Source organism: Nipponia nippon, unplaced genomic scaffold, assembly GCF_047370975.1.
Source record: "Nipponia nippon isolate SJK-2023a ecotype South Korea unplaced genomic scaffold, ASM4737097v1 scaffold_5, whole genome shotgun sequence".
Lineage (NCBI taxonomy): Eukaryota > Metazoa > Chordata > Aves > Pelecaniformes > Threskiornithidae > Nipponia > Nipponia nippon.
The window spans coordinates 91922330-91934222 of record NW_028262369.1 but is presented as its reverse complement, the minus strand read 5'-3'; the positions used below and the strand labels follow the sequence as shown (position 1 = coordinate 91934222).

Genomic DNA, 11893 nt, shown 5'->3' with positions numbered 1-11893 from the left:
CCCCTCAAAGACGCCCCAGGAACGCCTTGGTGTGCGGCACACTATGTCTTGTTTTACTGGGAGGTTTCTCTAAAGTAAGAGATCATGTAAGAATGCTATGTATATATAAAATATTGCTTGCTCATTATCAGCCTGAGGTGTCACAATCTGCTCACAGAGCTTACCAGCTTCCACCCCAAATCCTCTGGCTTTGGCACCAGCTCTGGGCTGGACCCATGGAAACAGCATTTCGTATGTTTCTGGCAAGTCCTGTTCGCGAGCCTGGAGGGGATAGTTTTTTAGACTGCCAAAAACAAACCCGCAAAAAGTTACCTGGGTGAAAGTCTAATCAGAGCCGCACCTCTGCTGATCTATGGGGAAGTGTGGAGCTGTTGCAGTACTTAACAAAGCCCAGAGATTTCGGAAATCCCGTGTGCGCTGGCAGCGGGTGTGGGGCTGATGCTTGTCTCTCGCACCCGTGTCACAGAATGACGCCCGTATCCCGATACCGCAGCGGGCTGGAGTCGTGTTAGCGCTGAAGGAAGACGAGGCAGAAGGGAATGGGGAAAGGAGAAAGGAAAAAAACGCCGGGGAACAAGGAGGACAAAGCAGCCAGCATAAACTTTCTGTTGCGATCTTATTAATCGCGGCTGAGAGCAGTGCGGGGCTGGGCTTTCGCAGAGCGGGGCCGATCTCGCTCGGCCGCTGCTGCCCGGCCGCGGGGGCGAGGGCGGCGCGCATCGCCTGGGCGAGACCCGGCCCCGGCTCCGGCCCCGGCCCCGGCGGTCCCGGTCCCGGTCCCGGTCCCGGTCCCGGTCCCGGTCCCGGTCCCGGTCCCGGTCCCGGTCCCGGTCCCGGTCCCGGTCCCGGCGGGCGGCGCGGGGCGGTGCCGGTCGGGGCGGCGCCGGGCGGAGCGCTCGGGCGGCCCCCGCCGGGCGGAGCTGTTGCGGCGCCCCCGGGGTGCGGAGCCGGAGCCGCAGCCGCAGCCGGAGCCCCCCGGCCGCTCGGAGGCGCCGGGAGCCGCGGGCACCGCAGCCCCGCAGCCCCGCCGGAGCCGGCGCCGGTGCGCACCGCGGCGGCGGCAGCAACAACATGAACCAGACGGCGACGGTGTCCCACCACGTCCAGTGCCAGTCCTCCCGGGCCGTCAAGGTAGGGCCGGCGCCCGGGCGCGGGGAAAGTTTGCTGAGGGTCGGGGCGAAGCGGCGAGGGGCGGCGGGGCGGGGGCGCCGCGTTTCAGCGAGCGCTGCGCCTCTGCGGGGCCGCGCTGCGCTGCCCGGGGCGCCCCAAGGCCGGGGCCCCCCGCGGGGCTCCTCCGAAAGTTTGCCCTGGAGGGGGTGGCTGCTGGGCACGGGGCCGTTGTTGCCTCCCTAGTCATCACTCCGTAGTAACGGTGTGGTGGAAGAATACGGTGTAAAATCGACTTGTTAGTCGTGATTTTGCCGTTGCCCGGTCGGATCGATTCGGGAAGATACGAGGCTGCGTGTTTGCTGGTGTTCTTGTCCTCGCGTGTGGGAGAGGTGTGTGGGTGCCGTGGCTGGGCGGTGAGGACGGTGGTGGGGGAAGACCCCAGGGGAGCACCGGGCGCTCTCCGTGACTGCCTCCTTCCCCAGCCTCTGACACGATCCTGCCTTTGCATTGATCGAAAACTACTTTCTAGCCGAGTTACTGCGCTCTACAGCGATAAAATGAAATCCCTAAACAGATTTGTATTCACTAGGAAGTACCTCTGCAAAAATAATTGGGTTTTTTATGAAATAAAATAACAATGCAATCAGTGACCGTATTTGGTTATTGATTCTTAGTTCTGAAAAAAACAACATCAGGAAACTTTACACCAGCTATTTTGTTTCATAAAATGATGTGAAATCCTGAAAAGTTCACTTCAGTGCTCTGCGGTCGGTGACTGGGGGTCGCCCAGCGCGGGGCTGCGCGCGGGCTCCTGCGGGGCGAGGAAGGCTGCCGGGGCTGCGCTCCGTTCGCGGGCAGGGTCGGAGGGTTTGGGTTGGGGTTGGTTTGTTGGCTCAGAAGGAGCAGCTGAACTGCACCTCGTGTTAGCAGATCGTCAGCTGGGCTTTATCCAGTTAGGGCTGGGAATAAAAATCATGACTTGGAGCTGAGGCAGGAGGGGATTAAAGGTATAAATCTTCTATTAGCGCTGTCGTTTTTATATAGGCTGCGTTACACTTCGCAGTGTATAATCAGTAATGCAGAATGGCTGTAGGCTTGGGGACGAGGTGGGGATTGACCTGTGGCTCTAATGACCGGTTGTGTAATGGGTGACTGTATCCATCACACCATAAACGGCCGGTTAGTTCATGCTCAAATGGGCAAGGTCACGGGAAGTGATGAATTACAATTACCCTGGCCCACTTGAAAGAGTCAGCATATATAATATTAAATTGCTTAAAACCATTTCATCCTCTCTAGGTCTATCCCTGAAAGTACCAGAGAACAGAGCACAGTCTGGTACTTGCTCTGGGAAGTATTCCCCTCTTACGTTTGGGACAGCCAATGCTAATTTTTCACTGACAGCAACATTTATTAAATTCATTTGACTGGATTTCTAAGCCAAAACAACAACAACAACAACCAATATCAATATGCCATTAAAAAAAAAAAGACCCAGACAAGTCAATAGTCTTCAAAAAGAGAGAACATGAATCAGAGCCTTCTAGACATGAGTCCATTTTACAACCACCACAGTAATACTGATGCCATTAGAAAACTGTCTCATTTTTCTGCTCTTAATTCAATGTGTCAGGTGTAAAATACGCTTTATAAATAGTTTCAAGTGCTGCCGTGCTAGGCAAATGGATACTCCATGAGAAAGTATTTATGACCGTAGATGAACAGTAACTGCCCTATGGTAATGAGGACCCTGTATTGGAAATTACTTCAAAAATATGTTGTTAGTGACCAGACAAATATAAATTGCATATTAATCATAACTTGCCAAGAAACAGCATTGGTTCCAGCAATTATGAAGATTCAAGCAAAAAGATTAGAGGAGAACTTTACACCTACTGGAATGAAAGCTATAAACCCCCTTCTTTTTTCTCTTTTTGCTATTCTTTATGTTTCTCTCCAACACACGAACCCATGACATCTCAGCTCCTGTGTGTTACGATCAACGTAATGTTACTTCTCACTGTTTTTAGATCACTGCTCTGTAACACAGCATAAACTTTTCAATCCGCATAACAAACAGTAGGATGATCCACTTGTCCAGTAAACGGAATTGTGCAAACTTTATCCATGACAGTTCCTGCTCTGCATCCCGCCTGGTGCCCGGGCGCAGGGACATCCCATCCCTTTCTTACATCCTTCCTCGCTGAGGGAAGGGTGCAACTTTTTGCATCCATGAGCACTGAGTGTGCTGCACCCAATGTAGTTTTGGTGACAGAGAAACAAGTAGACAGAGCAAATCTAGTATAAAGCAAGAAAAAAAGCCCAAAGACACCAAACTCCTTGGATAAAATGCAAAATCTCCTAATAAAGCCTTCTTTTACCTCTAAGCCTTTTTACAGCTTTTCTGAAATGATTGCAAATCTTACCACCTTGCTGACACTACTGTGAATAATGATCTTTCACTCTGAGATCTGTAACAAAAACTTACAGGGTCTAGCTGGGAATGCTAAATACCTGCCTTGGTTCTGTATCGTTGCAGCCTCCACCTCAGGAACCCCCCAGGGCAACAAACCTGGTTTTATTCTGTGCTCTTGGCTCATCTTGTCAACAGGGCAAGGAAATTAGCTCTTCCAGGGGAATCTCTCTCCTGTTGTGCACTTTCATGTTGCACTGGTGGCCAAATGATTTTTTTTATTTTTTTTTTTTTCCCCTCGACGGAGAAGTCTGTTAAAACATTGTTTGCCTTGTTTGGAGGAAAAAAAAGAAAGAAACCCACAACCCAGAAATAGAAAAGAATTATTATCTTGGCTGGCTAGGGTCTGCCGTTATAAATTCTTTCAAACCAAACATTTGTACTGAAATTACAGGGACCGTGGAAGAGAAGTACTTATGCCTTGCTCTTAACACAGTTGGGACTACAATTTGCACTTGGGAAAAAAAAATGAGGAGTTAAGCTAATATTTCTGTGGCTTTCTACATTCTTTAATAATAAAACATTCTCTACCGGATCATGACTCTCTGCTGTTATCAACCTAATATTGATCTGACTGTGAGCTGGGTCATGGAAGGAGTTACTAATTGGCATTTCAGAAGCACATAATTACTGTGTAATATAATATGTATGTTATACCCTTTTTACTCTTCCTTCTTCCCTGCCTTCCTTTCACTTTTATTTATTCATTAGCTTTTAGGTTGTAAACTATAAAAGGCAAGTGCAGATACGTCCTGAGCAAAAATTCTGCAGCAAGTTTCATCAGTATCTACGAACAGTATCAGGAATTTTTACATTTCGCGTTTATTGCAGTAGTGTTTTAACACTCACTAGTTGATGGATGCTAGTTTACTAATAGTTTTCTTATTTACAATTAGGTTGAGGAGCACATATTTAAAGGGGGTCTGTTGTGTTCCCTGTGGACTTATATGTGTGTTTACAGCAACTAAGATTTTTACGCCAAACCTGCACCTCAGCAGGAAACATCTGCCTGCTCCTGCAAACTGCTACACACGCACCTCCTCCTAAAGAGAGGGAGATGCTAATGTGTAGCTGTCCCTGTTCGTAAAGGTTGCTGGGTAATACTTTTTGCGTTGAAACTTCAGGTAGTTGGATCTTTAAATGCCCAAAGGATGTGCACAAAACAGGCTTTGTGCGGGCATGGGAATCATTCAAATCTACCAGCTGTTTGGGAAATAAATCCCTTAAAAATGAGAACAGCATTTCTGAAATCCATTACATCAAAACCAAGTCACTAACAGATAATCCGGTGAGTGTTCAATTATGAATTATCCAGGATAATACGTAGCAAGGGGCACAAATAACGCAGGGCTGCGTCATTGTTAGGAAGGCAGTCTATGGCAGCATAGTAAGGCAAAAAAAAAAAAAAAAGGAAAAAGTGATATATTTAAAACTAATAGGTTTGCATGGTATTTGGTTTAAGGCATTAGATGATGAGAGCGCTGCTGTGCCTTGTGGAGACAGGTTTGTGTTGCGGGGTGAGGAAGGCGAGCTCTGGGGAAGCGCGGTGCAGAGGTGGCAGTGGAGGCTGGAGGCAGGCTGGCGGGGGGAAGGCAGGTCACTGTCATGCCTCTGGACGTGGCCACCTCAAAATGCACGTTTAGAACAAAGTAATTATTTTTATTTTTGTAAATGCTGAGCAGATGTGCAATGCCCTTGTGTTTATCCTGTTCTTGAGACTCTGTCTGAAGAGGCATAGTGACCCGTTAGGGGACACCAAAAGTGATTATGGCACTAATCAAAGAGACTGGCTTGAAGCATGATAGAAATGCCTTGAGTCTTCTTCCCTGAAAGTGTTTTGGGCCCTTTTGCATCCTCATCATCTGCAGTTGCTTTTCTTCTGTTCTGGTAAACTGGGTTTGATCACATTTGGGTTGAGTGGAGTTGCTGGTGTGATTTATTAGTATTTTGCAGACCAAAAATACAGCCATGATGACACATATGTATATATGGGGAGAACAAGCTGGAGGTCTCTAGATGGAAATTTGAAGAACTAATCACGACTTGTAAATCTTCCCATTTCCACATATTACCTTTCTGTATTGTTCCAGCCTCCTTGCCAACATCTGTACTACCAGAGAATAACCAGTGCCTTTTCCTTTTAAAAACAACCCTTTCTTCATTGTAAGAAGATCATAGAATCATAGAATTGTTTAGGTTGGAAAAGACCCTTAAGATCATCAAGTCCAACCGTTAACCTAGCACTGCCAAGTCCACCACTAAACCATGGCCCTAAGCACCACATCTACCCGTCTTTTAAATACCTCCAGGGATGGGGACTCAACTACTTCCCTGGGCAGCCTGTGCCAGTGCCTGACTGCCCTTTCAGTGAAGAAATTTTTCCTCGTATCTGATCTAAACCTGCCGTGGCGCAACTTGAGGCCATTTCCTCTTGTCCTATCCCTTGTTACTTGGGAGAAGAGACCAACCCCCACCTGGCTCCAGCCTCCTTTCAGGTAGTTGTAGAGAGCAATAAGGTCTCCCCTCAGCCTCCTCTTCTCCAGGCTAAACAACCCCAGCTCCCTCAGCCGCTCCTCATAAGACTTGTGCTCCAGACCCTTCACCAGCTTCGTTGCCCTCCTCTGGCCACGCTCCAGCACCTCCATGTCCTTCTTGTAGTGAGGGGCCCAAAACTGAACACAGGACTCGAGGTGCGGCCTCACCAGTGCCGAGTACAGGGGCACGATCACCTCCCTGGTCCTGCTGGCCACACTATTCCTGATACAAGCCAGGATGGCATTGGCCCTCTTGGCCACCTGAGCACACTGCTGGCTCATACTCAGCCGACTGTCGACCAACACCCTCAGGTTGTTTTCTGCCAGGCAGCTCTCCAGCCACTCTTCCTCAAGCCTGCACGGTTACAAATGAAAAGCTGCAGGAATGAGGAAAAAAACATTTGAAATACTTATATTTTCCCCTTCCAGTCTATGAAGAAACAATTGCTCTATGCCAAAGGTAACATCAAGATTAGTTTTATTTAGGTGACTTTAGCTTTATTTAGGTGACTTTCAATTGGTACCAATTGGAACAAAACCAGTACTAGTAAAATAAACCCCACAATACTATTAAAAAACAAAAGAGAAAGGGGAAGAGATGCTATCAAATCTGAAGTGTACGCTGTAAGGAGCGGCACAGCGTCAGCATAGGTTTGACACTCGGGCACAGCGGATCCCGGCAGCAATTGCCCAGCGCTCCTCAGCAGAGGTGGAAGCAGTCGGGGTTGTTCCTCGCAGGGGAACGCGGTTCCATGGCCTGCCGTGAACCTGCTGGTGGGTTACGTTTGTTGGCTCTTCCTTGCACGTACAAATGGTTAATATGCTCTCATAACTTTCTATTCTTAATTCCTTGCTCTTTTCATAAAAACTTAAAAGCGATTTGAAAAAAGCGTAAATAGTTGATACTTCTATATGTTTAAGTATATATACTGATTCTGTGGTATAGATTTTATATATGTAACATAAATAGCCACAAACATGCATTCCAGTGTATTCTAATACATATGCAATTTATAGTTTTCAATTTAAAGATAATGCTAGGAATTTAGAAGGCAGTACTTTAATATACACAAATATACATGAATCTTATAAGAAATTATATTTAATAATAGGTTAGTACTTTCCTGGATTGTAATCATATAGGAATTTTCCTACTGGAAATCGTTACTTTGAGAAACATGGCATTAAGTTTGATTCTCTTTGAAGCCACTTAAGATAGAGGTCTGTTAGATAACACTTTCCTGAAAGGGTACCACATCATGAGGAATTTAATCTTTCTCGTTCTTTTACCAAAACTGTTTTATTAAACACATGTAAAGATAGTTTTGTGCTTATTTTGTTCACTGTTTCATTCTTAAATTAGCATGGTAAGACTTGCATGCTGCCCGCCAACTGAACATTGTTTTGGAATGTGTTTAGGGCCTTTCATATTTAAAGATTTTTATCTGAGGTCCTGAAATTGAATTATAAATGTTAAATTATGCAACATCCAGGTTAGTGATTGTGCTGTGTTAATCATTTGACAGTTTTTTGGATCAGTGACTTCGACTTCTCACATGTTGACAACACCCAGTGTTACTGGCAGTACGTGCCAGAAGCAAAGAATCATCTTATGCACTTACAAATTAACATCTATGATTCCTAAAAATGAGGCGGCTGATAGTGGCAGAAGGCCTCAAGGGCTTTTTGTTTCAAAGAAACAGAATTAGACATGCAGGTTTGTTACACTGTGAATGGAGTTAAGAGTGATTCACAGCAATATATGCCAACCTGAGGTACCTAAGGGAAGGCAACACCTAGAATCAGAGTCATCAGCTTAATTAAAGACTCTCCGCAGTCCTGAGCTGTGAAGTTAATGCAACTGCTGCAGATGAGGGCATGGTTATTTCATGTTACATTTACCCAGTAAAATAGTTTGTGTGAATTGTGCTGTAAAATGCTCATTTCTCAGTGTTGACGGCACAGGGAGCACCAGCTAACAGCTGAACGGGGGCGGGTGCTGTGAGCATCTAATGGGTCCTGTCCCCTCATCAGGAGTGCTGGAAAGAGGCAGGATGCTGGTGCCATCCAGGGACCTCGAGGGAAGCGGGATAGAGTCAAAGGATGTTTAAAGCCTAGTGTTAATGATGCTGGTCTTGAGCTGCTGACCTCTTCCCTGAGGATATATCAGAAAAATAATCTGAAATTTTAGTTTGGAAAGAGGGAGACTGGAACTGAACCAGTTTGTGACTCCACAACACAGAGACAGCTGTTCAGTTTGAGTTTGTGTGTGACCTTACCGAGGGAAGAGGATGCGGAGGGTGAGCCCCATGGAAGTTTTACAGAAAGTTGAGAAGGAAACAGAGATGATATCTGAAGGACGCCTCGAGGCGGTGACGGCAGCTTGGCAGGAGAAGGCAGAGACACAGGAGCCACGGGAAGACGGGATCTCGGAGTACGGCTGTTAAAGGCAGCTGGCAAGTCAAGAAAGATTAGGAAGTATTGTATTTTAGCTTCAGCTAAAAGGACGTTACTAGAGATATTGGCTGTTAGATTAGATTACGTTGCTAGATCTGGCCAGTCACACTAAAATTGTTACAGAAAGTCACTGCCTTAAAGAGAAACCAGGCGACAGAGATACCGTACTTTTATTGCAAAGTGTCAGAGGTGAGGTTTGCAATGTTATCTCAGTATGGCCCCCTAGAAGCAAGGTAGCACGGCGTTCACAAACGTCATGCTGGGAAAAAACCCAATGCTTTGCTCACATTACATAGGCTTTCTACACCTAGTTTTATTTAGCTTGTTAGAGTTAGGTAACAGGGGGAAGAAACCTAGAAAAATATTAGTTACAGGGTTAGTTACAACTACGTCCCTTGATTTGTGTAGTAACATAGAAACAGTAACAAAAAAAGTCAAACCTATGAGTTTATTGGAAAAGTTATGGCAATAATTATACATTTTTTTCCCCCTTTATAAAAATGTTTTGGAAGTATACAAACATAATATTTTGGTCATCTTTGCCCAAATTTAGCTACCTATGCAATAATGTTTTAGCACTGTGAGGGGCAGTGACAGTATGTAGGTGTTAAATTCTTAGTCTCTTCAAAACTATAAGTGGTTTTAAACTTACTCTGTAATGTTTTAATGGATGTAACTTATAAAAATGAATATTCTGATAATAATAATAAGCCTATTATTTCTTGTAAAACCTGAGCTACCTTTGTAAGTAAGAGATGTCAGATAGAGCAATTCAGTGACATTTCTGCTCACAGATCTCTAAGAATTTTTTCATTAACACAATTGTGGAGAAATCAAACTTACAACTATTTGCATAACAAAAGTGTGCAAGCTCCTGTGATTTACAGTAGCAAACATCAGAGGTGCTTAGCGAGTTGCTAAGCATGGAAAAATTGATGTTATTGTATTGAAGGATGACACTTAGGTTGTTTTATTTTCCTATAGCTTGACAAAGTTATGACATTCTAGCACTTAATATCAAATTTACTTTAAATTTTCTATCAGTAAAAAGACGAACTTCGTCTTCAGAGGCGAGCCTGTTCTTTAAGGTGGTAACCCTGTTCCTCCTGCTGCTGACTCCTGGGCAAGCGCCGTGCCTGACCCCTTCAGTCATCCTAATTCTCCATTGCGCTAACTGTGCTTTGCCCGAGGGGAAGTCCCTGGCTGGCGATGTGGCCTGTGGCTGTTCAGCAGAGCGCCCTGGGTTTCATCTGTAGGTGCAGTAGGTAGAGAGTTTTCTCACCCTGTGGGTAAGTGAGATGCAAACGTTTTCTGTGCTGACAAAACCGAGACCCGCCAAAGGTTTTTCATGGGCGAAGGAGAAAGTTGGGGGCAGGCGCCTGTGCCTGGCGGTCGCACTGGTGGCAGTAAATGCTCCATTCATGCTCCTGCGTAAGGTGGGGGGATTTCCTGGGCAGGGGAAGGTACCTGAGCTTTGCTCTGAGATCTCCAACACTGTGTGATTCAATACGCCGGAGTCCATTAAACTGAAGGGAAGCCAGTCCCCAAAACCCTTAGGTGTCAGTGATGAGGGCTGAGTGCCCCTCCGGGGACCCCATTGCCTCGTTCCCTGCCGTTGGGGGAAATGATCAGTCAGTGAGCCGGCAACTCGGTGTGCCCGGCGCTGGATTTACTCTTCAGTACAACAGTCAAGGCGTGAAGAAACTTTATTTAAATAATATTGGTTTATTAGCCTTATTTATGTTTTCAAAGTTGTGGTTTCAGCAGTGTAAAGGTGAGTGTCTATCCCTTTGCTTAGTTTTCCCTGGATGTTATAGATGAGTAGCAAGTTTACATTTTGAAATGAACTTTTTTCCTTTTGTAAAATCACTTGCTTAGGCAGGAGAATTCCTGACTTCCCAATTAAGCAATTTATCTAAAAGAAATCTTTTTTCCCCTTCCCTTTAGAGCATTAAACACTTACTCAGCTTGAAAGCCGCATCAGTCTGCCAGCACGGGATTAATGCCATGAACATTTCTCTTCATATTTGCTGCAGAGATGACCTGCAGACATGAGCATCATGTTAAAAAATAGCTTTTGTAATTCCTTGTGCGTGATAACTGAGAGCCAAAACCTGCCTCCGTTTTCCTGTATTTCTTCTTAGGGTAGAGGAGGGGAGCAGGCGCGAGACCCGGCGCCCCCTCCCCGCTGGCCCTTCCAGTCCCTTGCCCAGCCCCGCTGCCTCCCCGGGCTCGGGCGGTTGCTGGCATCGCTTTCTGGCCTTGGCACGTCCCCACCTCTGCGTGCACCCGCGGGGGCATCGGCACACGTGGTTCCCTCCATGTTCAGCACCACGGGCTGTTTATGGGCGCACACAACCCGGCCTCCTAAAACCTGAACTGAGGCTGGTCCCACTGCACAGCAGGGGAGACTTTGTGCTTATTCTAGCTTTTTGGATAAAACTAGGGAAGGGAGGAGACTTTTTATTTTTTTCTTTAACCTGTTTGCCTGTTGTCAGTATAAATAAGTTCGGATGTGTTTTGAGATTACCATCGCATCTCCTAAACGTTAAAAGGAATCAAACTCCCAAAGCTTGTGAGCTTTCCCATCACTCACATTTTACCCATACAAGCAAATCCAGTGTGTGTGGTGCTGAGCAGCACGATGGTCTGTTTATTCAATCTCTGTCCTAACCTTGCTCCTCCGTGAGGTTGGAAGGAAATTGCTGTGCTTCTGCATTGGCCCCTTGTGGGACGTATTAGTTTCTGCTGCTTGTAAGGATCCTTTCTCCCTTCTCCTGCTAATCCAAACCCATAAAAGTATTTTAGCAGTGCTGGGATGATTGACTAAAGGTTTTCCTGCTGTAATATATACACATATCAATAATTACTTAGTTGACTTTTTTTTTTGTACAGGACACAGTGTCTACTGGCTGGAGCTAAAAACTGGAAAATTGGAGTTTGGGGTAGGCTCATGAGCTCTGTTACTTCTGGTGCTAACAGTGTTCATCCAGGGAGAGATCCTGCTCCTGTTTATTTGCATCGAGCTTTTCTGCAGAATTAAAGCAAACTCTTTTGGTTAACTGTTTCTCTTTCAGAGGTGGGAGGAAACTTTCTGCTGATTTACCACGCTAACCCAGCTCGCCTGAAGGTCGAAGTAACCTTTGCGCTGTGGCGAGGGGAGCCGATGCCTCTCACTTTCTTTCCCTTTGTGCTGTACTGCTATGGGGTTTGTGGCTTTGCGTTTCCTTCTGGGTGCGAGTATTTGTAGGTTGTTTGCCTAGGAGAGTCATGAGCAAGTGAACGACCATGGCGTAAAATGAGATTATGTCCAGCCACT

The 11893-nt window shown here is 46.1% G+C and overlaps 1 protein-coding gene across 1 annotated transcript in view; it reads left to right on the top strand.

Annotated features, from left to right (window-relative positions):
• Nucleotides 1-959: 959 nt before the first annotated feature.
• DPP10 (dipeptidyl peptidase like 10) overlaps nt 960-11893 on the top strand; it is a 562528-nt gene continuing 551594 nt past the window's right edge. The window contains exon 1 of the mRNA XM_087732307.1: nt 960-1131. Coding sequence (XP_087588433.1) covers nt 1072-1131 — 60 coding nt within the window. The 5' untranslated portion in view covers nt 960-1071. The remainder of the gene's footprint in view (nt 1132-11893) is intronic.